The 25,780-nt window shown below is 40.0% G+C and overlaps 4 protein-coding genes across 6 annotated transcripts; 3 read left to right on the top strand and 1 right to left on the bottom strand.

Annotated features, from left to right (window-relative positions):
• Nucleotides 1–5,450: 5,450 nt before the first annotated feature.
• LOC112196664 (ATP synthase subunit beta, mitochondrial) lies at nt 5,451–8,962 on the top strand. Its single transcript, XM_024337071.2, has 9 exons — nt 5,451–5,994; nt 6,482–6,557; nt 6,667–6,755; nt 6,859–6,976; nt 7,062–7,165; nt 7,267–7,425; nt 7,520–7,744; nt 7,824–8,135; nt 8,543–8,962. The coding sequence occupies exons 1-9, from the start codon at nt 5,512–5,514 to the stop codon at nt 8,651–8,653; spliced, it is 1,677 nt and encodes a 558-aa protein (XP_024192839.1). The 5' UTR covers nt 5,451–5,511; the 3' UTR covers nt 8,654–8,962.
• A 179-nt stretch (nt 8,963–9,141) lies between these two features.
• Nucleotides 9,142–12,148, top strand: LOC112196665 (fruit protein pKIWI502). The gene is made up of 5 exons (XM_024337073.2): nt 9,142–9,888; nt 9,986–10,085; nt 10,186–10,281; nt 10,377–10,457; nt 11,930–12,148. Exons 1-5 carry the CDS (start codon nt 9,359–9,361, stop codon nt 11,990–11,992), a joined length of 870 nt encoding a protein of 289 aa, XP_024192841.1. The 5' UTR covers nt 9,142–9,358; the 3' UTR covers nt 11,993–12,148.
• A 545-nt stretch (nt 12,149–12,693) lies between these two features.
• Nucleotides 12,694–14,923, bottom strand: LOC112197785 (uncharacterized zinc finger CCHC domain-containing protein At4g19190). 3 transcript variants are annotated; one of them, XM_024338617.2, is made up of 3 exons: nt 14,808–14,923; nt 14,351–14,420; nt 12,694–13,922 (listed from the first exon to the last, which is right to left on the bottom strand). In XM_024338617.2, exon 3 carries the CDS (start codon nt 13,861–13,863, stop codon nt 12,868–12,870), a length of 996 nt encoding a protein of 331 aa, XP_024194385.1. In that variant the 5' UTR covers nt 13,864–13,922; nt 14,351–14,420; nt 14,808–14,923; the 3' UTR covers nt 12,694–12,867. The 3 variants fall into 3 exon arrangements, with proteins under 3 accessions (XP_024194385.1, XP_024194386.1, XP_024194387.1); XM_024338618.2 differs by having other exon boundaries at nt 12,694–13,888; XM_024338619.2 differs by lacking the exon at nt 14,351–14,420 and having other exon boundaries at nt 14,808–14,889.
• A 744-nt stretch (nt 14,924–15,667) lies between these two features.
• Nucleotides 15,668–21,600, top strand: LOC112196783 (vacuolar-sorting protein BRO1). The gene is given in 9 exon segments (XM_024337223.2): nt 15,668–16,507; nt 16,969–17,919; nt 18,306–18,395; nt 18,911–18,979; nt 19,315–19,455; nt 19,992–20,040; nt 20,585–20,688; nt 20,789–21,047; nt 21,050–21,600. Coding segments are annotated over 9 exon segments (2,607 nt in total). The 5' UTR covers nt 15,668–15,829; the 3' UTR covers nt 21,316–21,600.
• Nucleotides 21,601–25,780: the final 4,180 nt, after the last annotated feature.

Raw genomic sequence — 25,780 nt, 5'->3', positions numbered from 1 at the left:
GTTGAATCTGGAGAATATGAAAACGAATGAGATTTGTGAATATCAGCTTGTGAGGAATGGTGTGCTGCCTCTTGCTCAATTTATTTACAATTTTCACATAAAAAGTGATCAGACTTCGAGGACACGTGTCCACTCCTGGTTCGACGTAATCTGATCTGAAATTTTAGATAAGATTACATCAACAATAACCGTTAGATTGAATAGTATGCAAATGATCTGGTCCGTTCAAAAAGTGTCGGTTGCGCCTTCACTCATTTCAAGGAAATTTGTCCGTTGTGCCTTCACTCATTTCAAGATAAATTGTCGGTGGCTCATAATTTGTCGGTTGTGCTTTCACTCATTTCAAGATAAAATGTCGGTGTCGGTGGCTCATAATTTGTCCACCTAAATTTTTTTTTGAAAAAAGTAAATTGCATAATTATGACATTAATTATCCATAAATATTCATTATTAACTGCAATTTTTTTTTTTTTTAAAAAACCAATGAACAGTGAATTTAAAACAGTGAATACCCCTGTGAACAGTACATTTTAGGTGAACAGTGTCGTGAACAGTGAAAATGTGAACAGTATTGACCGGGCAAGAAAAACAACAGGTGCAAACCCATGTCCAGTGGCAGTGACTAGTAACTTGACAGGTCGAATTCTTGACTTCTCGACCTTGACATTTCTTGACTACGAGTGGACTTGCTCTTAGGTTCTCTCCACCTGACTTTTGGCGTCCACTACTTTAAGTTGGAGAAGCTTGACAAGGACCTACAAATGCGAAGAGAGAGGTTATCAGAGAGACTGGTGTAAGGCCGACCAAATACAATTTGTTCCCCAAGTTTAGATAAGTGTGTTTGAGCATTGAAAGAGATTGGAGAAGAATAAATGGTGTTCAAGCATTTTGACATAAGAATGAGGAAGAAGAAGAAGTGCCCAACAATTTGGCATAACAATGGACCTAGAGGGAATAACATGTGCATTTTGGCATAGTGATGGGAGAAGAGTATCCTTTAGCCTCGTGAAGGCTGAGTATTTATAGAAGAATGGTGGTTGAGATAGAAAGAGAAGGCATCGACTCTTCCCTAAAACGTGGGTGTCAACCTGGCCTTATCTTCTGCTTATTGAGACTCCAAATGATGGGTCTGATATGGTTGGGGAAGGGTAAGTAGACAGGTATCACCACCTAAGCTTCCATTTTCCTTAATTACTCTTTGGCCATACCTGAGAGTTATGCATGCTTCGTGTCTCGACTTGACATAGTTGATGAGAGTTGGCATTTGATTTGTGCTACTATATATCTTTGTAACTACTACATGTGTTTTAATAGTGAACTTGGGGGGTCAAGGTTTTAGCCTTGGAGGTTGTGGCTATGATCCTTAAGGGTCGAGGCTTCTAAGTCTTGGGGTCGAATTCTTGGTTTTTGGGGGTGGGAGGCTCTCGACTACTTCAGACTGCTTTTCTAATAGCGAGGTCATTATATGCTATGGTTCTGTTATCCAATATGATGAGTAAATCACATGGTGACCGTCCAAGACCTAGGGTGAAGATCCAAGATTGAAGATTTTGAGTACCAGAGATAGGCATCTCATTAGTCATAAATATATGTCTAATGATTCAATTTCCTCTTCAATGAAAGGTTTAAGTGCGTTGAAAGATCAAAGTCATACGTGAATTCTTTAACACTTCAGTATGTCCTACGTGGGTTGACAAGTCAAAAATATTTGTCTAATCAAATTATGACATCAACAAATGTAAATTAATAAGGGATAATTCTTATGTTCACCCCTGGGTGAATCAGCACATTCACTATCTCTTGTGATTAACGCATAATAACTTTATAATTTTCTAATCCAACCATTCATGTTGTATAATAGATTAGCTCTGTAAAAAAGTCAATCAAATTGAAGACCTTTTAGTTATTCATTTTTATAAAATACATGGAAGGTTCATCATAATAGTAGTAAGTATTGTTAGAACCATCCATTTGTTTGATTTAATTAGATAATTAAACGATTTCCGATTTGATTGATTTTTTTATAAAGATGATCTTTAAATGCTAATTTAAGATATGGACCGTTGGATTATAAATTTATTAAGTAAAAGTATGTTAATCGACAATGAGGTGAATATGTTCATTCACCATAAGGGTAAACTTAATAATTGTACATTCATAAGTAAGATGAGTTTAGGTGTCGTGATTTAATTATTTTCCTCCCTACAAAGTCTTCCACATTGCAACTAACCATGGTTGATAAAGCATTTCACCGTCGCACAAATTGAAAGGATGAGGTTTTCCAGCAACTCCCACGCAAAAAAAACTACCGATGAACCAAACTGGTCTGAGCTCCCAGCCGATCTCCTAGAGCTTATCTTGAAAAGCCTTACCGCTGTCGACATTATTCGCTTTAAAGCTGTTTGCACTTCATGGATGTACGCCACAAAATACTATCCGCTGTCTCAACCTCCGTGGCTCATATGCTACCTAGTAATCAACAAATTAAACGATGTCAACTCTCGCCGCTTCTTTGATGTTGCAGACAAAGCTCGTACAATTTACACAATGACGAACCTTTTTCGAGGCCGATTCGTGGTGTACAGGTTCATCACATGGATGGCTGGAGATTGTGGACAAAAAAACAGCTGTGCATCTTTTCAATCCACTTTCAGGAGGAAGAAGCATTGAACTTCCGGAGATCGGAACCATTGCTGGAATTCCTAGGTCTTTCAACATTGACGTTCATATCTTGCACAGATTATGCAGAATTCATACTTGTAAGGCTGTTCTTTCTTCCAACTCATCTCGCAACAAAAAATTTATGCCTGCCATAATCTACAATAAACGAAACTCAAGACTTGCGTGCTATAAAAAGGGCTACAGGACGTGGATCGAGTTATATAATGATCATAGAGAGTCCTATAGTGATGTTATATTCCACAATGATGACATACTCTTTGCCCTTGTCCTGGACGGATCTTCCATTAATTGATTTGTGGAACTTGAAATTAAGAAAATCCTGTTGTCATAACAACCATTAGGCTTCAACCCTGTGCGATATCAATGGTGAGCGGAGAACGTCGATACTTTACTCTAAAATATGCTAGTTATTTGGTCGAGTCTTTGGATGAGATTTTATTAGTAGTGCATATTGTGGTGATACATGGTCTCTATAAAACCCATAGCTTCAGGGTTTTCAAGGTGAACGTGAAGAACTCGCAATTGGAGAAGGTGGAATGTTTGCATGATCGGGTTTTATTTTTGGGCGGAAATCAATCACTGTCATTATCCACTCGGGATTTTCCGGCACTTCAAGATAATTCTGTTTACTTCACGGATGATCGCTGGTCTATGATGAATTTTAATTACTACTATCTTGGTGAGGGTGAGAAGGATTCTCATAATAATTATGGTGGCCATGATGTTGGAGTATACAGTTTAGAAGATGGAGTTGTGAAGCTATTTGATCAAACTGATAATCGGCAGATCATTTATCCTCCACCCTTTTGGATTCTTCCTTGACCCTAATCAATATCAGTGAGCTTATATCGATATGTATATCAATATCAGTTTAGTGGAAGCCAGACTTATTCTGTTAAAACAAAAAAGTCTAAAAGATTTATTTTTAAATTTTATATATAGAGCATTTTGTGGCTGAATTGCTTGTTCATTGCTGTAGATGTAGATCGGCGCAACTGGACAGGAATGTTGAGTCCGTAGCTACTTGTTTCTGCAAAATCTTATACTTCAAATTCTCAAACTCTCTGACTGATAGTCGTCAAGAAAACGATCTTAAAACTCGCTGCTTCTTTTATCTCAAAGGCTCAAGCTCTGTGGCAATTTTAAGAATATTTTGACTTTACTCGATCGGTACGTGTTCGTTTAATCTTTACCTAGTTTAGTAGATAATTGTGGCATGATCGGCACTATTAAAAAGAACAGCCTGTTTACTTCAAAGATGATCGGTGGTCTGTGATGCTAATATGATCGAATAAGGGAGCAGTAGCAAGTCTTTCAATTGCATGACGTTTCTCTTGAACCACCAAGGTATTGGTTTCGATACAAGCTAGATACTTTTGCTCAAAGTACCCTCTTTATAGTTCTGGCATGACAAGGAGATGATAATGATCTCGATGAGATTAAAACACTAAAGTACAGACTAAGTGAACGTTTTTATGTATGTTTTTGAAAGAATTTCCAACTTGTGATGTCTAACAAGTTACTGACAAAAAATAATTTACGAGCGACTACTGCCACTAGTTGGTGAGAGTTGCTATATTTATTTACAACTTTTAGGTGTCAATCTAAAAAATATTTTGACCTCCTTGTTGTTCGTTAAATCTTTACCTGGTTTAGTGGAGAAAAAATACATACACATCTCTTACTTCATACACAACCTATTAACTTTTTTATTTTAATACTTGATTAGAAACACAACCCCAAACTTCCTAAACTATCCTCATTCACAATACACAATATCTTTTCATTAAATAAATAAATATTTTTTTTTCTGAAATAAATTGAGATAAATATCTGGTAAGAGACTACCTTTTTTTTTCTTATACAAGAGAGACTACCAATTGCATTGCTGCAATTGAAGAAAAAAAAAAAAACAAGATCCAAAGAATGGCATATTACACTAGAAGACTCAGCATCAATTCCTCAATGGCTCAATGTGAGAGTTTCGGTAAATCACATGGTTATCACTAAAGTTAATACAATGACACCCAAAGAATGTTTTAATTGCTTTTCACTTGTTGGGTTAAACATCCTCAAATGCCAATGGGGAATTGCTTGTCATTGAGGACTTGACCAAGACAATATTCATATGCCAATTGTTGAGATTTGTGAACTACTGATGATGAAATTGGTGCGAAACAAAACAATACATCACAAGAGTTCTTGAGGAATTTTTCAACGATTTTCACTTGCTCTTGTTTGTCCATATCATTTGGACAGTTAATACATTTTTGAAACTAGATTGATAAGAAGGCTCGATTCTATGCATGCTAAATTATTGACAATCAAATTAATGATATCCATCTGCGGTAGACTTGGAAAAAAAAACTGCATGTATTTCTTAATTCCATCTATGTTTTTTTATTGTTAAATATAAATATCTTTTTTGGTAATTTAACTCACCCATAAAATGTGATGTTGGGTGTGTGAAAAAATGATGTGTATTTAGTATTTAGAGGTATGTGAGAAATGTAAAAAAATGAGCACAAAATGGAAAAAGCATTGCTCTGTAATTCAAAGGGCAAATACGTAAATCCCGACCTATTTTACCAAGGCAACGACCTGAACCCGATAGCGTTACTGTGACGCAGCGTTTTACTCCACCCACTCATGCTCGCATAAAAAGCCGAAAAGGTCAAAAATAAAAAACATAAAAAAAAATAAATATAAAATAGAATATTCCCATTTTGGGCTCGGTAGCTGTACATACTACATATAGTCTCTGTGAGCTTCACAAACAACAAACCCTAGTCTTTCTCTTACTCTCTTCTCCCCTGAAGCCCTAACGAAATGGCTTCGCGTAGGCTCTTATCCTCTCTCGTCCGGTCGTCCGTACGCCGATCTCCGTCCAAATCTCCGATCTCCAACTCCCACCCTAGGCTCACCTCCCCGTCGCCCCCGCCTCACCGCGCGTCGCCCTACGGCTACCTCCTCACGCGCGTGGCCGAGTACGCCACCGCCGCAGCCGCCGAGGTCAAGTCGGCGTCACCGGCCAGGCCAAAGGACGGCGCCAAGGGAAAAATCACCGACGAATTCACCGGGAAAGGCTCGATCGGGCAGGTGTGCCAGGTCATCGGAGCCGTCGTCGATGTGAGGTTCGAGGAGGGCTTGCCGCCGATCTTGACGGCGCTGGAAGTGCTGGACAACTCGATCCGATTGGTGCTTGAGGTGGCTCAGCACTTGGGTGAGAACATGGTCAGGACCATTGCTATGGATGGGACTGAAGGGCTTGTTAGAGGACAGCGCGTGCTCAACACCGGCTCTCCCATCACCGTAAGCTCATTTATCTGTCACTGGGTTTCTGCTTAATGGTTTTCAGCGGTTGTTATTCGATTTGATAGGCAATGTGTGTTAAGATTCGATAAGAAATTTTGGGGCTTTACTGGTGTTTCATGCTTAAGGTGTTGATTAAATGATCTGGGTTTTGATTGGTTTATGAGTTGGTGCTGTGTTTATTAGATCTGTGCGTTGTTTCTATTTGCTCTTTTAGCTACACATTTCAGTAGAGCCATTGCTGATTGTTGAACATTTCTTGCTTTTGCGGTTGAAAGATTTGACCTTCATGAATGCACACTTTGGTACACTGATGCCTTTTGATTGGAGTTACATATTTTCTTGTTGACTTGGTTCATTAGGCATTGATGTGTGATATTTGTTTTGGCATTTACGTTTTCCCCTTCAAGTTTAATCCTTTAGAAATTTGTGTTTATTGTTGTTAAATTATTGGGACTTATAATTTGCTTTCTGTTTGGCCTTTTAGGTGCCTGTTGGTAGGTCTACCCTTGGTCGAATCATGAACGTTATTGGAGAGCCCATTGATCATAGGGGCGATATCAGTAAGTACTAGAAACCTTAAATAACTCACTCATTTTGTTACACTTTATTTGCAATATGATAACACCAGGCTGTGTAAATTTTCTGACTTTATCTTGGACGCTACAACAGAAACCGATCACTTTCTGCCCATTCATAGAGAAGCTCCAGCCTTTGTTGAGCAAGCTACTGAACAAGAGATCCTTGTTACTGGAATTAAGGTACTGACACCCTCATTGCTTGCGTCTTCCCTTGCCTCGGGTGTATTCTGTGAACTTTAGTATAAACTATTAAGTATATTTATATTACTCGCTTCATGTACAGGTTGTTGACCTTCTTGCTCCATACCAAAGAGGAGGAAAGATTGGGTTGTTTGGTGGTGCTGGTGTAGGAAAGACTGTCCTTATTATGGAACTTATCAACAATGTTGCAAAAGCTCATGGTCAGTTTTCAAAAGATAGACATGTTGACACACTGGTTTATAATGCTACTGTTTGCTTACATAGAAACCTATCTTTGTTGATCAGGTGGTTTCTCTGTGTTTGCTGGTGTTGGAGAACGCACTCGTGAGGGTAATGATTTGTACAGGGAAATGATTGAGAGTGGTGTCATTAAGCTCGGTGAAAAGCAGGTCAGTACAGTTCACATGTTTCCCCCTTTTTAAGCATTCATCACAATCTACTTTCTGGAAGTCGTTGCTTACTTTCTCTTATTCCATATATATTGCATCAGGCTGACAGCAAATGTGCTCTCGTGTACGGTCAAATGAATGAGCCCCCTGGTGCCCGTGCTCGTGTTGGGTTGACTGGCCTGACTGTAGCAGAACATTTCCGTGATGCTGAAGGGCAAGATGTGCTCCTCTTTATCGACAACATTTTCCGATTTACCCAAGTGAGCTTGACTTTTGAGGAACTATTGCAGATTGTTTGTATTCACATTGTATGTTGTTAGTGTGCTTATGCTTTTTTTGTGTCCCATCCTGCAGGCTAACTCTGAGGTGTCTGCTTTGCTTGGTCGTATCCCATCTGCCGTCGGATACCAACCTACTTTAGCTACTGATCTTGGAGGTCTTCAAGAGCGTATCACAACCACCAAGAAGGGTTCCATTACTTCTGTCCAAGCTATTTATGTGCCTGCTGATGACTTGACAGATCCTGCTCCTGCAACTACTTTTGCTCACTTGGATGCCACAACTGTGTTGTCTAGACAGGTCTGTCACAACTGTGGACTACTTTTAGAACTATTTGGCATGTTTTCAATTTATAACCTTGTTGTTTTGTATTGAACAGATCTCTGAGCTTGGTATCTATCCTGCTGTTGATCCCCTTGATTCTACATCTCGTATGCTCTCTCCCCATATTTTGGGTGAGGAACATTACAACACTGCTCGGGGAGTGCAGAAGGTTCTTCAGAACTACAAGAATTTGCAAGATATCATTGCTATTTTGGGAATGGATGAGCTTAGTGAAGATGATAAATTGACTGTTGCCCGTGCTCGTAAAATTTCACGTTTCTTGAGCCAGCCGTTCCATGTTGCAGAAGTTTTCACCGGTGCCCCCGGAAAGTACGTAGAGTTGAAAGAAAGCATTACCAGCTTCCAGGTAATCTCTCATTTTTTCTTAGTGAAACTTGCTCTGATTATTATCTATTCTGAACTCAAGTAAAACTTGGACAAAATTAGCAAAGCCTGCTGCTCCTGAAATGCTTTTGATATTTCCCCAATGTTTTTTAAAAACAAAGAAGCTTTCCATGCCATTAAAAGTCCTAACATGAGAATTTGTTCTTAAGTGTATTGTATTCAGTGTGATGGATGATGAGTTTAACCTTAAATCTTTTATCAATGTATGATAATATATTGATGAGTTGTGAATACCCAATGATGCTTACCGAGTCACCCTCATTGGGCATGCATCAACTGTTCCATTTTCTAGGTTTAGAAGTTTGAATGATACATTGATTTCTTAAACTTGATTGAATGATGTTTGATTTTGGTATTTTGTGTTGACAGGGAGTGTTGGATGGTAAGTATGATGACCTTCCAGAACAATCGTTCTACATGGTTGGAGGTATTGAGGAGGTCGTTGCTAAGGCTGAGAAGATTGCCAAGGAAAATGCTTAAGCCACAGCCATCTTTGTTCCTTTATCTTGATAATTGCGAAAACCAAATAATTTAGATGCTGCTGGCAATGCCGGCGAACAGGATTTTCATTTTTGAGACGAATTGTATGAGCATTTCCCATTTCAGATTTAAGGATATTGGAGAGAGAGAAATGAAGCCAATGGCATATCCCCTTTTTTCTTGTTTGATTTAATAAGGGGAAAAAGATAGAAGACATGTAAATTTGTTTTGCCTTTCTATTTCCAAAAACCGTGGATGCACTGATGTTCAACTCTTTGTTTATGTGAATTACTTGAGAGTTTCAAACCATTTCTCCCTTGTTTTCGAATTTGCTTTCTCCCTGATGTATGCTGTTCCATCTTCTCATATTTCCAATCAGCCACATTTTTCAACGCTCTTGCTTCCACATTTTCAATGTAGAGGTAAACGAAGAAATCTCTCCCCAAATGTCGTCTACTTCTGCAAGAATCGAGTGGCTGGGATCATTCAAACTGGTTATCCTCCATCAATCCAGGATCTCCCAGAATCATGCCACGTGGAGTTGGGGACTATCCAAATTACCAATCTAACCTCAACTCCGATTCAACCACGGGGCTCATCGCCTAGAATCGTCTTTGACTCTCAGTCGTCACCCACCAGGTTCGGCGCCGGCCTTCCCCCAAGCGAACCCGCCACAAAACATTTTAACCCAAAACCGAATCAGACATGTCATTTACAATCTGCCGACCCCATGCGCACCTTAGCCCACCCCTCCCTCCCATGTCTATCCTACGCCGCCTCAACCCCTCCCACCTAACCCTCCACCGCCACCGCCGCCGGATCGCCACCGTCGCAGCCGCCGTACGCCAAGACACCACTCTCTGGACCCCGGCCCCGCTCTCCCGGGTTGAGCCTGCCGCCGAGTCCCTCTTCCACGTCCGCGTCGACCTCTCCGACGCGCCCGACCTCGCTTCCTCCTACACGCGCGCCGGGCAGTACCTCCAGCTCCGCGTCCCGGACGTTGAAAAGCCCTCGTTCTTGGCCATCGCGTCGCCGCCGGCGCTGGCGACGAAGGGCGTGTTCGAGTTCTTGGTGAAGAGCGTGGAGGGGTCCATCGCTGAGCTGCTGTGCGGGTTGAAGAAGGGGGATGTTGTGGAGCTGACCCAGGCCATGGGGAAAGGCTTCGAGATTGATCAGATCGAGCCGCCGGAGAATTATCCTACGGTTCTAATTTTCGCCACGGGATCTGGAATCAGGTTTGTTGCCATTGAACGGATTAGTGAATTCACTAATTTCGAGGCAATATAATGAATTCATTCGACTGTAAACATTTTTGAATTTGTGGTTGTGCAGTCCAATCAGGTCTCTGATTGAATCAGGGTTTAACGCCGATAAGCGATCCGACGTGAAGCTCTTCTATGGGGCCAGAAACCTTGACAGAATGGCTTATCAGGTCTGCAATTCTGTTTGTTGTTATTCATTTTCATGTGTTCTATTCAATTCAATTTGTGACTTTTAAGTAATTCTGCTTCTTGTTTCTTCGAAATGTTTAGGATAGATTTAAAGATTGGGAAGCTTCAGGTGTAAAGATAGTTCCTGTATTGTCACAACCACACGACGGCTGGACTGGACAAAGTGGTTATGTGCAGGTGAAAAACTTGTGGCCATGCGCTTATTTGAACTTGTCACGACTTTGTTATGATTCTGATTGCGAAATTAATGCACTCTGTGGTTACATTTTCAGGCTGCTTTTACTAGAGCCAAGCAAGTTTATAACCCTCTCTCCACCGCTGCTGTTCTCTGTGGGCAGAAACAGATGGCTGAGGTTTTTACTGCTTCACTTTGCTCTTATTTGTTTTACTTTTTGCTACTTCTGTTGCTGCTGCTGGTGTTATTGTTGTTCTTATCATTGTTATGTCTTGTGCCTGTCCATGTTTGGTAAAATCCGTGTGAACATCTTGGTGTGTTGCTTCATGGGGCGAATAGATTTAGGGGTTATGCTTGGCAGTAAAGTTACAAATTCGGTTTTGAGTGTCTTTTATCATATGAAAACTTAAACATGGACATAAAGATATGTCCTGTAAATCTTATACTAAAAATAAGGTGGACATGAATCTGTTAGGAGTTGTGTTCTGTGCAAGACAAGATGCCACTGGTGTGTTGCTTCATGGGGCGAAAAGATTTAGGGGTTATGCTTGGCCGTATAGTTACAAATTCAGTTTTGAGTGTCTTTTATCATATGAAAACTTAAACATGGACATAAAGATATGTCCTGTAAATCTTATACTACTTTTAAGGTGGATGTGAATCTGTTAGGAGTTGTGTTCTGTGCAAGACAAGATGCTACTGATGTCATGTCTACTGAGTTGTATCAGAGTTAGGTACATACAGTCATAGAGGAACTACTTATTTTAGTCTTGACTCTAGGGAGGATTGGTATTTGGCTCTCTTGTTGTAATAGTGGAGTAGCAAACATGTAGTTTGACAATGCTGGACTCGTAGACCATGTATGTTAGGAAGCAAAACTTGTCAAGCCACATTTTGGGAGGGCAAGGTTTGGTGCAATAGATGGATGTTGAGTCACTATTTATGATTTTTACATGATTTGTTGCTTCATGTGAATAAGATAAACTTTGATTAAAAAAAAACGATTAACCTGGCAGCTTTGGGTATTTGAGCAAATATATCTCATTTATTAAGAAGGATGGATGAGTTGAAGAATCTCTGATCTTGAATTAAAAACTTTGGAACAGTGGTCCTAGTTTTCCAGAGGGGTTACCACTCACTACATCCCTTTGGTCTGATATCAGTGAAGAATAGCTACCATATGTTTTCATGCCTCCTAACATTCCCATAATGTCTTTCTATTTCACATGGTTCACACATCTTTAGAATGTATTGAACTTTCTTGACATTTGCATAGTAACTTGTGTTATCATGTCTGTCTTATGGCCTTATGGGTCACTGACATTTCTGATATGCACCAGGCCTGTGCTTACCAGCAAAGGTCTAATAATTGCTTACTTTTGATTACTTAAATGGAGTGCAATTTACTGGAACATAAAACTATCTGATACATGTACAGAAATGTAGATTGAAAAATATTTTGGTATAGACTTGCCCAGTGAATGAGGTGTCTTGTTTGTTATCATAAACAATATTAAAAGCTAATGCATTGCACATATGTTGGCTTTTGTGGATCTGATTCTGGTTATTAACTTGAGCATGTTCAGATTGATTTCTACCACTATCAAATTTCTGTGCAAATTTGACATTTGTCATGTCTTTTGTTTGCAGGAAGTTACCTCAATTCTTTTAGCAGATGGAGTTGCAAGTGAAAAAATACTGAAGAATTTCTAACTAATACGTAGAAAGTTTGCATTGTTGTACCATTGTTGAGTAATAGTTACTATTAATTTGTTCCCCACGGCTGAGGATAAAATATCCTAGCTTGGAATCAGAAAAATAAATACAATTTTGGCGTTCCGACTTCTGAGCATTTTCTTGTTTTTAATTTCAAGTAAGCTTACACTTCCAATTTCATTTGACATTTTCCGTTTGTGTTGAATGAAAGTCTAAACTCCTGAGAACCAATTTAATGATACCCTGAAAATATATAACAATAATAGATCACATACTAATTGCTTTGAAGTTTAGAGCATCTTCTAATAATGTGCAACTTGAAATGGAAAAAGAATTTCTTGATAATCGATTAGAAACTGTCCTAATACATGCTTCAAACGTTCAGTCTTGGGGAACAGGGATTGGTTCAAAGATGCATAGATCTTTAGTGGTTTGAGCATCCAAATATCTTAGTTTTATTGATAAAAACAAAAAATCTTGGTTTTCCTCGTGGATTGGAACTTCAACCTTGCCAACTCATGCAAGCCACTCCCACAATATTTGAGCACTGGGAATATAAATAGAACACATTGCAAAACAGTAAAAAAATTTAGTTAAACTTGTTCAGCTAACAAGCTCGGCTTTAATCGTCAAACCAGCAATGCTGAGAACCTCCTTTAAAGTCTTTTCTCTACAACTGATCACAAAACAACTTCACAGAGCAGAATTTTCAGATATCAATTCATAATTGGGAATGTTAAAGAATGCCAAGCCTCTTAATTCAATAGAAGTTTAAGGTACAAATGCAGGAAAGAGGATATCCCTCCCAACAATTGAGAATCCATGTAAACAAGACTAAACCAGGGAATGAACTCTGCGTCCTATAAGATCATCTACACATTCCGATCATCAGGACCATAATTAATGTCATCAGTTCCATTTCTACTGTGGTCTTTGATGTGCTTTCCATGGGGCTTAACTGAATCCCGATGATGGTGATCTTTCTCCTCTCCTGAGTAATGATTGTGACCATGTCTATGATGATGGAGGTGGCCATTTTTCTTGTCCTTCAAATGTTTACCTGCCTCATCATGGTTGTCATCTGATGACTTCCCTAAAGATCTGCTTCTTCTGTCACGCATATAGGAATCTGACTCCGATGACCTTGAATCAACACTATTTGGTCGCCTATGACATTTATGGTGCTTTGCACGACTTTTCCTTCTAATCTCACCATCCTCATAACTAGAAGAATCAGAAGAAACAGATTTCAACTGCCGGTGGTGTTTAGGGTGCTTAGCATGACTTCTTCTGATTCTTCTCCGATCATCATCACTAGAATCAGAAAGATCAGAATCTGCCCTCCTATGGCGCCTGTGGTACTTCACATGACTTCTCTTGACTCTCTCATCCTTGTCATCATTTGAAGAATCAGAAGCACCAGATTCTGATCTAGAATCATGACCCCTGTGCCTTTTGTGGCTTTGCTTCTTCCTCTTCTTATCTCCTTCATAGCCACTCTCATATCCATCACTGCTGTCATCACTTGACACTGAGGAATATCTCTTTGGCTTCCGCCTGGATCTCTTTTCCTTCTTCTTTTCGTTGTCACTCGAGTCCGAGTGAGGGTCTTTCTTGTGCTTCTTGTGAGCTCTTTTACTTGATTTTCTCCTACCATCAGTGCCGTTGGCGTCGCTATCTGAATCGGAGTCTGAGACAGACCTTCTCTTGTGCTTCGAAGATTTCAATTTCCTCTCTTTGGCTTCAGCATCAGCTTTTGCCTTGGCAGCAGCTTCTAGTTTCTGCTCCCATTTCAAAGGGGCTTCTTTCTTCTCCAAAGCTCTCCTCTTTTTCTCCTCGACCAGTTGCATGAACTTCCTGGTGTCCATTGAGATACAAAAACCAGTACAATATCTGCATTTTGGTATGATGATGACCAGAAGTGCATCTCAAAGAAGAGAAAAAACAATGTTAGCTTTTGATCAAGAGTTCGGTAAACAACAAGCACTCAAGTTTAGCCTCATGCTCAGCAAGTTGACAGAAAAAAAGAAAAAGAAAGACAAATTCCATTCCACCTAAGACTTTAGGATTCCTTCTCTTACACATCATATCATTCAATTTTAAAGCCATGTAAGATAGCAAAAAATCAAAACAACAAAAAAAGTGACTTGTTACTCCAAAAGCTAACCAAATCTAGAACTACTCGGCCAGAAAATAGCCAATCATCTAACAAATTGTTATCAACTAAAATAAGCAAAACAAATGCAGAGTAACTGAAACTAAAATATTCAATTTCCCCATGTCCACCAAGAACATTCTACAATCTACACAACAGAGAAACAACATAGAATTTGGGATGTTCAATTCGGCTCTTACCTTATCTAGAAAGATCGCAGCTATAAACACCAAAGTCCAGCCCAAATCTGTAAGTCTATACCAAGCTAGTCTACAACAACAATAGCACAAGATTATGTCAGAGATCAAAAACAACCCTTTCGTCTTTCAATTATCAAGAAACCAAATTGAGAAGTAGCTCAAATCCTCAAACCCATCTACTTGCATATATTTCTTTACATTACAACAAATTGAAAATTTCTCGAATTAAACCTATTCTTTTTCTCAGTAATCAAACCAGAAACTCAATCAAACTATCAGATCAATCTACAGACCATGAATCAAAATATAAACTTGATCATCAAAAACCCGAAACATTATCGAATCAAAGTATCAAAACTACAAACCAATCAGTGAAGCAAAGACACATTAAACCCTAAACTGATAAAGAATAGCTGGAAAGAGAAATCGAAGTGATGCGGTAGCAGAAGAAAGGTACCTGAGAGAGGCAGAGATCGGAAAGATGAAAAGGGCGGCGTCGGAAGATAGAATAGGGCTTGACTTTTGGCCTTCCAGAAACGTCTACGCGTTTTACAACTGCTGATTTATTGGCCCTATATATACACGCACGCAGCGACACACACGGCACTCACCACACGGTTTTACTTTTACCAACTCTTATTTACTCGAACAAACTCGTAATTTGTTAATCAACAGAAAATTACTCGGTTTTTTACCTTTTCATTCTCACAACTTTTTGTGTATAATTCTCCAAAAAAAAAAAAAATCTATTTGTGTATAATTTCTCATTTCATCAAAGACAGAACTATAATATCACAATTGTCAATATACACCAGCAACCTGAGTATTTGTAACTCCGATAGAAATTAGGAAAAATAAAAGTGTGAATAAGCATGTTGGCCAACTAACTCCTCTACTTACTTTGGCTATGAAATCATACAACACGCAACAACTTAAAATTGCAAAAGTTTACACAAACACTATCCATTAGTTAAAATTCTCGTTCATGATAGTCTTATACGATTTTGCACATGATAACAATTACTAACACGAAGTTTTGAATTTTGAGCCTCATCTATCTCAAAAAGTAACGAACACTACTAAATGCAACAATAGACATTTTGAACATGTTAATATATCTATGTCTACGCAAAGTAATATCAATCCCTTAGGTAATATTTTTGTAAACTTGCTCGCTTAGTGAAAAATTATACAAGGGCATTTTCGACCAAAGACAATTATTAAAAGGAATTTGCGTAAATTAGTCCTCGGACCAATATATATATATATATATATATATATATATATATATATATTCCAGCAAGGAAATTTATTTTTAGTTCGCTTCGTGAAGAAGAAAAAGAAGAAGAAAAGATAGAAAATAGCCCCGCACAAAGGCGCAAGACTGACCTGGTCAATTTCACTCTGTTATAATTCCTGCTCTCCCTCAGTCCTTGTTTATGCTCTCCGATTCTCCTTGATCAAATCCGATCACTCCTAATGGCGTCGACGCCGTCCTCCTCCGCCACCACGAACGTCATGCTCGCCATCTTCGAGAAGAAGACCACCCCAATCGATCTCTACCGCCCACTCCGCAACTACATCGCCTTCAATTACTCCGAGCGCGAGGCCCAGAACCTCGAAGACGACCTCCAAACCCTAAAGCAGCTCCGCTCCGACTTGGAGCGCCAACCCGACCCGTCCCTCCCCGCCCGCCGCGACCTCCTCCAAAATTACTTCAAAGCCCTCTGCCTTGTCGAGACCCGCTTCCCAATCTCGCCGGACAAGGACCACATCAACACCGTCACCTTCGTCTGGCACGACGCCTTCAAGAACAAGCAGAAGGCCTCGCAGCAGAACATCCACCTCGAGAAGGCCGCCGTTCTCTTCAATTTGGGCGCCGTCTACAGCCAGATTGGGCTTTCCTACGATCGCGCCACCGTCGACGGCCGCCGCCAGGCCTCCCACGCCTTCATCGCCTCCGCCGGCGCGTTTGCGTTTCTGCGGGACAATGCGGCGACCAAGGCCTCGATTGGGAGCTCCACGACGGTGGATTTGTCGGTGGAGTGCGCCGGGATGCTGGAGAGGTTGATGCTGGCTCAGGCGCAGGAGAGCTTCTTTGAGAATTCCATAGCCAAAGGCAGCACACCTGGTGTTTGTGCCAAGATCTCCAGGCAGGTGTGTGTTTCGAATTCTGCCTTAATTGATTGGTTATGGATTGGGGTTTGTAGTTTTTGTTCAGAGCAATTGAATTGGGTTTTCGATAGGCTAGTTAGAACTTAGAAGTGATCTGATGGCCTTATTGAGTGAATTTCAGCATATGGTTGTCTTTTGAGCAAGTGATTCAGCTATGAAATGTTAAGCATTTAGTTTACAAGTTGTTTTAATGCGGATCACAGATTATATTTATTGTTGAAATAGTTTAATTTAGGTTTGAAATGGTTCTTATGGTTTGGAAAACTGGTTACTTCGGGCGGTTCTGTTTGCAATATGCAATCTTGGAATTGAAACTTTTACTTGCCCTTGAAGGACTATGTTTTGGGTTAATGTGCTTGTATGCTAGTTGAGAAATTCTATGTCTAGTCTTGTATGACCACTTGGTTTTGTTACAAATTGATTTGACTTGGATGTGGTTACAGGTTGGACTGTACTACGAGGAAGCTTTAGCTGCAACAAATTCTCCCACTTTGAACCAGCATTTTGACAGGGCTTGGATATCACACATGCAGTTAAAGGCCGCACTCTTTTTTGCAGAAGCTTGCTATAGGTATGGTCTAGAACTGCATGAGAAAGAAGAGATTGCAGAAGAAATTGCACGGTTAAAGAGTGGGATAAGTGCTCTAGCGGAGTCTAAGAAATCCACAAAGGGGGCAGCTGCACAAATTTTGGATGCAATTAGCAAGTTAGAGGCCAACCTTAACCGTAACCTTGAGAGGGCTATGAAGGAGAATGATAGAGTTTACCTCATGAGGGTTCCTTCTCCTAGTTCCTTACCGCCCCTTCCAGCATTTTCCATGGTGAAGCCTATGGCGATGAGTGAGGTCTTGGATGCAAGCAAGGAGAAGATGTTTGCTAGTCTTGTTCCGGACAGTAGTGCAAAAGCTCTTTCCAGGTACACTGAAATGGTCGATGATATTATCAGGACGCAAGCTGAAAAATTGCAACAAGCCAGTGAGCTGACCAGAGTTAGGCTCAAGGAAATGGACCTTCCAGAGTCTATTCTTGCTTTGGAAGGAAATTTTACTCTTCCTACGGATCTCAAAGAAGATGTGGAGGCAGTGCAAATTAGTGGGGGCCCTGCAGGTTTGGAAGCTGAGTTGCAGCAACTTAGAGATTTGAGAAGGGTGAACCAGGAAATTCTGGTACATATTGATGAGCTCTTGCAGAAAGAGGCAAGAGAAGATGCCCAGTTTAGAAGCCAATTTGGAACACGGTGGACTAGGCCTCAGTCAAGCACTCTGACTAAGAACTTACAGGATAGGCTAAGTAGGTTTGCAGCTAACTTGAAGCAAGCTTCAGACAGTGATGCTCGGATTGAGCGCTCAGTCAGAGAACATTCAGCTCTCATGTCCATCCTTGATCGTCGCCCGGTAATTCTTTTGGAATCCTTGTTTTCCTGTTTCTCATCTGCATTCATGTGTATCATTTTGGCTTTTACATTTATGTTTGCTTTAAAAGGAAGTACGTATTTGACCATTAATAATAGATAGTGAAGGCTTTTTTGTGTGTCCACTTCTCATAGTTTTTTGGTGGACCAATGTTTACAAATCAACAAAATTCTTGATGTAGTTGATTTGTACTTCTCTCTTGTGTTTATGCGTGTAGTTGTTAGTATTGCCTTGCTCATTTTTCCTCTCTCTCTCTCTCTCTCTCTCTGTGGCATTCTAAAGTTAGTCAGGTCTAGTAGATTTGAATTATAACCTCCTGTAAGTGTGTGTGGTGTATTTCTAACTCATTGTGTGTTCTTTGCTCATAGATTGAATCTGCCCTCCCAACTCTGGCTAGGCCAATAATGTCTTTGGATGCCAATGAAGATGCTATTTTAGGGGCCCTGAAGCAAAGCTTGGTAACTTTTTCATCCCTTTAGTTCATTTCTGTAAGGTTACAAGAATTAATTTCATATGGTTATTTCTGGCCTGTTTTTGCTTATTATGATGCTCCTTATTTTCTTGCTGATGGCCCAACTATATTTTCTGTTTGTCCTTTTCATAGACTCTAGATACTTGCATGATCATGATAACGTTTGGCATAATAACTTAGAAGATGCAAGTAACATATTTTACTTTCAGAAGAATATACTTTCCCTCCTTGCTTTTAGACAGAAAACGGTATTTGTTACAATGTTTTATGAATTAAAATATGTTAAACTTACTATATTATATATATATGTATGTATTTGTTTGTTGATTTGAGATGCTTCTAGTTGCTTCTACGATGTTCTTATATATTATAACATAAAAAAGAGAAACTTGATGAAGAAGATCCTGTTCTATCTTTTCGGAGGATAGACTAACGTTGTGTTATTCTGGTGATTGTTAACTTTTGATATTGCTTTTTATAAGTTTGTGTTCAATAATGCAGCGGCAATTGGAAACGCTCGGTGCTCAACGAGCAGGCCTTGAAGACATGCTTAAAGAGATGAAAAGAAAGGTGCAGTGTATATCATTATATTCTTTGCTTTAGCTTTTTTTTCACTTCAGTGATCTCCCACCCCCAATTGCAACTTAATCTCCTTCAGATGCTTCTCTCTTGTTTGCTACTCATTGTGTTATTAAGTTATTAACTACCTGGACAGGTTTGCTGAAACCATAGAATAATTTAGAATTCTTTGATTTCCAAGTTATTGACTACCTTGGATTTTGGCTTCTTGGGAATACATTCTTTGTTTCTGCAGCACCTCATTAATGTGCTTTGTCAATTCTTGATGCTGCATTGGTTCTCAAGTTTAGTGCTTTCTTGCCCTTATTATTTATTTGTGGCCTCAGGATGACATACTTCCTAAGTTGATGACATCAACCGGCTCCTATGAGGATCTTTTCAGGAAGGAGATATCAAAATATGATCTTATAAGTGAAGACATTGGCCACAATATTGAGGCACAAGAACAACTATTGCTGCAAATCCAGGTCTAGTTCTTTCTCCAATCTTATTTTTCCAACATCTGTCTTCTCTGTGTTGCAATGAGTGATGTTTTACAGTCTGTGTGCCTATTGTATTACACTATAACTACATGGCCGGACAAACATTCTGACTGAATATATACCTTTAGTCTTGCACTTAATTTTTGCAATTTTGAACTTTGAAAAGAGAAATTCAGTATACTGTGGGGGAAAGGGTCAAGGTTTAAATGGTATGAAGTGTGATGACACTGAGGCTCAATTCCCTTTACCATCCTGGAGGAGATTTTGCGAGAACAATGATATAGTACCTTTATCTGAGAGTGAGATTCTTCTGTTTGATGAGGATACATGCTATGAAAATAGGGTGTCCTATGACCTGTCTGTCATCTAAATTGTTTGAGAATTCATGTGTAGTATCGTTCAATGCGTTAATTACAGACATGGTGTCCTAAATTGTTGGGGAAAGTTATATTACTAAATTAATGAAAATGGATCTTATCCCTGAACAACTCATAACTGATATGATTGTTTGTCATCTGCAGGCCCAAAATGATGAGTTTGCTGCAGTCTTCAACCTTGAAGATTACAAAGGTGGGGATTTTATTATTCGGCTTTTTACTCGTTTCATATGGGTTGTATGCTTTGAGGGTAACTATAGTTGATGCATAATTGAACGGGCGAGTCATACAAATATGCTACTTGAATGAAAGCTTAATGGTTCTGAACAGGGCAAATCTGGTTACTTTTGTTTGACCAGAATCAAAGTGCATTTCAATGGTTAGCTGTTGAACAAAGAGTCTTAGTTATTGTCTTCATACAGGTTCTCGTAGTTAGTTCATTTTACTATTCGTGAGACTCTACTTCTCATGTAATATGCTAGTTTTTGCCTACCCTTATTGACATGTTAATATGTGCTTGGCCTGTTTTCTGGGCGAGGGCGCTTAAGTTGTTGGGTTCACCTATATCTTAATCTGTGAATGTCTAAACTGTAAAATCTCCGAATGAAATCTCAATCATTTTATTAACTCTGTAACTGGTTATATGCAATTCCAATTAATAAAAATTGAGTGTATTCTTCTCTCTTTTTTTTCATGTTGGTTTTGTTTCTGATTCCTTGCCCCTCAATTTGTCCCAGCATCTCGTGAGAAATGTTACAAGCAGATTCAAGCTGCCATAGCAAAGTACCGTGAAATAAAGGATAACATAAATGAGGGTTTGAAGTTTTATGTTACTCTTCAGGTAATTTGTTTGTTCTACTGCTGCTAAATTTATTATTTTGCAGGATGAGGCATAATAAGCATTGGTGAATTGCTAATTTGATTCATCATTTCTTTAACAGGATGCAATAACTAATGTAAAGCAGCAGTGCAGTGACTTTGTGATGACTAGAAATATCCAGTGCCAGGAAATGATTGAAGATGTGCACAAACAAATGGCAGGTCTCAGTTTCCAGGATTCTAAAAGCTCAGGTGCGTACAACAACTATCCTTCTCAAAGTCAAAGATCTGGTTCACAACAGCAAACAGATCCTCGTCCGCAAACACCCTACTACCGACCTCCTGAGCAGCCACAAATGGCTGGTTATGCTCAGCCTCCCCCTACTCAACGCAGCAGATGCCACCTCCGTACCATGTACCACCACCTCAAGCTGGTAGTCCATACCCACCCCCTCAAGCTGGTAGTCCTTACCCACCTCCACAGGCCCAGCAACAGCCCCCTGCAGGCCATGAATATGGTCAACCTGCTTATCCAGGGTGGCGGGGTCCATACTACAACGCACAACAATCTGGATCGCATCCTCGACCTCCTTACAGCATTCCACCTCAATACCCTCCGCACCAGAGTGGCTACTATAAGCAACAATAGTGAAGTACCCATAGTATTGGCTACATAATATGATTGATTGTTCATTATGTGTTGTTATAAGTTTTCATTCGGATGAACAGATGTAGTTGTTTGAGATTGTATAGTCTCTTTGCCTGGCATATTTCTGGTTGTCTGGTGGTTTGCTTCTTGCCTTCATAGCTCGTTGAGACATTTTTCTCTGTATAGCTAGAGCATACTTTCATATATGTAGACACAGAAGAATAAATTCATGTATTTGGAATACTCTCAGTTTATGAACCAGAAGTACTGATTTTTTTGCTTATTTTCAAGCTTGTTATGTCAATGACTCAAATGCCCTCTTCTGGTACAGGGTAATAGCACCTGTAACCTGTGCACTAGGATTTTTCACTTCCCATTTGTATTTTGTGACAATGTGATGGAGGGAACACAATTAGGAGTCGAGCATATTCTCTTCCTGGACAAATTCGAGGGCCGCTTCCGAATGGGATATTAGAATAAGCTAGAGTGGTCTTTCTATTCTCATACCTGCTTGGATCAAACTGTTCTGGTGCAGCGAAATTCTTGGGGGCTTTATTATTGCTGCTAGCTGACCATTAGACCTGCATGGATAGATACATATATTAATAGACAAAATTTACCAAGCAAACTTTGATTTATCTTACCGGATTAACACGGGTACGTTTAGGGTTTAGGGGTTAACACATGCCTTCCAGCAACCTTCATACGTGAAGTCAGCAATAGCCTCTCTGAATGTTCCTTGAAGAGGTGGTATGAGCCTCATGACCTCAAGTGCCACGTCCATGAATTTTCATCTTCTGTACATCATGCCAATTAAGTGCCTCACCACATGTTTTTGAGCCTGCAATCTTCAATTCTTGCAGACTTCACATTGCTGTATATCAACCTTCTCATTATAATCGATTTATGACCAAAATCAAAATCCAATCTAATTATACCTATTCGGACTCTGTCACAGATTTCAGGTCATGAATTTGTAGGGTTTATAATGACCAAAATAACACAAGAATTTGTTGCCCGTGAATCAAACTCATGACATATTTCACTTACAAAGCAATTGTAATGACCAAAATAACAGAAGAATTTTTCCAATTACGTGAGACTTGACTTCCCGTTTAAGTATAGGCTAGTATTTGCTACCCTTCTTGACATGTTAATATGAGCTCGGCCTGTGTGCTGGGCGAGGGTGCTTGTCTAAAGAGTTGGGTGCACTTGACATGCATATATGTAACGTAGACTTCTCCTAGTACCTCACAGCTGTGTTTTTCTTTTTTCTTTTTGGAGAAGTAATCTCAGAGTGTATTCAAAGAGAAAAAGAACGCATATCAACCTAAGGCAGTGGTCCACAAAATACTTTAGCTGTAGTATGTAGATGTGAAATGGTATTTTATTGTCGAATATATTCATAATACAACCCACACATATAACATTTAATTAGATCCAGAAAATACGACGTGGTGGTATGAACTATTATATAAGTAGTTTCTTTAGTTCCATACTTCCATGCAGCATGTTTATTTGGATCTAGGATCAGCTCAGTGCATGCAGTACTTCTACTCAGGCCAACTTATTGTAAAGTTGGACGCGAATGTGATGAAGGGTTTTGACTTGTTCTTAAGGTTTTGTCATTCAGTTGAATAATGTCCTAGTTTCTAGGATTCAGTTTTAGTTTGAATTCGTATTTGTTTTCTGTTTTGCACGTGGCTGTATGTAGCCAAAACGTGTTCATGTTTTTAGCTTAAGTTGTTAGTGTTTGAGGCTATTTATGAAGCCTGAACTGATTGAATAAAGCAAGAGATTTCCATCCAGTTTGAGTTTGGTTTCTTTGCAATTACGTTTCCAGTCTCTACAAACTGGTATCAGAGCCCCCATTGGGCCTGAGGAAAAGGTGTGATAAGCAGCAGCTTAGAGAGAGAGATGAGCGAGGAGAAGAGCTTGGCTAGGATTCCTCACTTCGACGGTCATTATGATCACTGGAGCGAGCTGATGGAGAATTTGCTCAGAGCAAAGGGCCTATGGAGTTTGGTGGAGAATGGCTTCGAGGAGCCAAGAGAAGAAGTCTTGCTGACTGAGGCACAGCAAACACAGCTAAAAGATGCCAGAACCAAAGGTGAAACACTATCTCTATCAAGCCATTGATAGAACAACCTTCGAACAGATCCTGGATCGACGCACTGCCAAGGTTGTTTGGGACTCCATGAAGAGGAAATTCGGAGGGAATGACAGAGTGAAGAAGTCCCTTCATCAGTCACTAAGAAGAGAATTTGAAGTGCTTGAGATGAAGAATGGACCATCACGGAGTATTTTGCTAGGGTGATGATTGTCTCCAACAAAATGAGGAGCAACGGTGAAGACATGCCGGATTCGAAGATAGTGGAGAAGATTTTAAGAACCCTAACTGAGAGGTTCACTTATGTGGTGGTGTCCATTGAGGAGTCAAGAGACACTAACGCCATATCCATTGATGAATTGCAAAGCTCGTTAGTGGTTCACGAGCAGAAGTTCCAGAGGTTGAACAGAGAAGACTACGATCAAGTCTTAAAAGTGGAAGATCGAGCGAACATGAGAGGCAGAGGAAGAGCAGTTCTCAGAGGAAGAGGTCGAGGGAGAGGAAGGCAGACTTTCAATAGGGCAACAGTGGAATGTTTCAAATGCCACAACCTTGGTCACTTTCAATACGAGTGCCCAAAATGGAACAAGGAGGCAAACTACGCCCAACTAGAAGAAGAAGATGACCTGCTCTTAATGGCATACGTGGATATGCATAATGCAAAAAGATAGGATGCTTGGTTCTTGGACTCTGGGTGCTCTAATCACATGTGTGGAGATAGAGGTATGTTTTCAAGTTTGGATGTAAACTTTAAACATTCAGTAAAACTTGGAAATAATTCTAGAATGCATGTTATTGGAAAGGGAAGTGTGAAACTTGTTTTAAATGGTGCTACTTACATTGTTGGAGAAGTATATTTTGTTCCAGACCTTAGGAACAATCTCTTGAGCATCGGGCAACTTCAAGAGAGAGGCCTATCGATTTTGATTCAAAATGGCACCTGTAACATTTATCATCCACACCGAGGACAGATTGCTCAAAGCAAAATGAGTTTGAATCGCATGTTTATCCTGTTAGCTGAAACTCAAGCCTCAAATGCTCAGCTCGAAGAATGTCTTCACACAAGCAGCTCGGACTTAACTCACTTATGGCACCAGAGGTACGGACATCTAAGTTACAAAGGTTTAAGAACCTTGCAATCTAAGAAGATGGTTCATGGACTACCCCAGCTTGAAGATTCGAAGACTACCTGCACAGATTGCCTAAATGGGAAGCAACACAGGAACGCCCTACCAAAACGAAGCACCTGGAGGGCAAGTCAAGTTCTTGAGTTGATCCATGCAGATATCTGCGGGCCTATTTCTCCCACATCCAACAGTGGCAAGAGGTATATCTTATGTTTTATTGATGACTTTAGTCGTAAGGCATGGGTGTATCTTTTGTGTGAAAAATCTGAGGCACTAAACAGCTTCAAAAACTTCAAGAAGATGATTGAGAAGGAAGCAGAGATGTTTATCAAGTGCTTAAGGACAGATAGAGGAGGAGAATTTACATCTCATGAGTTCAACAACTTCTGTAAAGAGCAAGGAATCAAGAGGCAGCTCACCACAGCCTATACGCCACAACAAAATGGCGTGACCGAGAGGAAGAATCGAACTATGATGAACATGGTTCGATCAATGTTATCCGCCAAGAAAGCCCCAAAAACATTTTGGCCTGAAGCTGTAATGTGGACCTTCTACGTACTGAATAGATGTCCTACCTTGGCAGTAAAAGATGTCACACCCCAAGAGGCATGGAGTGGAATCAAACCTTCTGTGGATCACTTCCGGGTTTGGGGAAGCATTGCACATGTGCACATTCCGGATGCAAGAAAAGGTAAGTTAGATAACAAAAGCTTTACTTGTATTCTATTGGGGGTGAGTGAAGAATCTAAAGGGTACAGGTTGTTTGACCCTAGTGCAAAAAGAATAGTGGTGAGCAAGGATGTTGTTTTCGAAGAAGAAAAGATGTGGGAGTGGGGTGACACATATGAGCAGCAAATTTCAGTAGATTTAAAATGGAGTGATGATGATGATGTGAGTGAGGGAGAAGAAACAGGAGAAGAAAATGGGAATGAAGGAATAGATGAGTCTGTAGCAAGTGGCGTAGATGAAGGGAGGGTGAGAAGAAGGCCTGCCTGGATGGAGGATTATGAGAGTGGTGAAGGGTTGAGTGAGGATGAATCTTATATGGTGCAAGATGTCACGGGTGAAGACCCTACTTTCTTTGAAGATGCAGTGCAAGAAGAAAAGTGGCGCCAGGCTATGGATTCTGAAATCAACTCAATCAAAAAGAACAAGACTTGGACCCTCACGGACTTACCAGAGGGGGCCAAGAAAATTGGGGTGAAATGGATCTATAAAACCAAGCGTG

The sequence above is a fragment of the Rosa chinensis genome, chromosome 4, assembly GCF_002994745.2.
Source record: "Rosa chinensis cultivar Old Blush chromosome 4, RchiOBHm-V2, whole genome shotgun sequence".
Taxonomy (NCBI): domain Eukaryota; kingdom Viridiplantae; phylum Streptophyta; class Magnoliopsida; order Rosales; family Rosaceae; genus Rosa; species Rosa chinensis.
The sequence above is the reverse complement of the archived record's forward strand: the minus strand, read 5'-3'. Positions and strand labels throughout refer to the sequence as shown.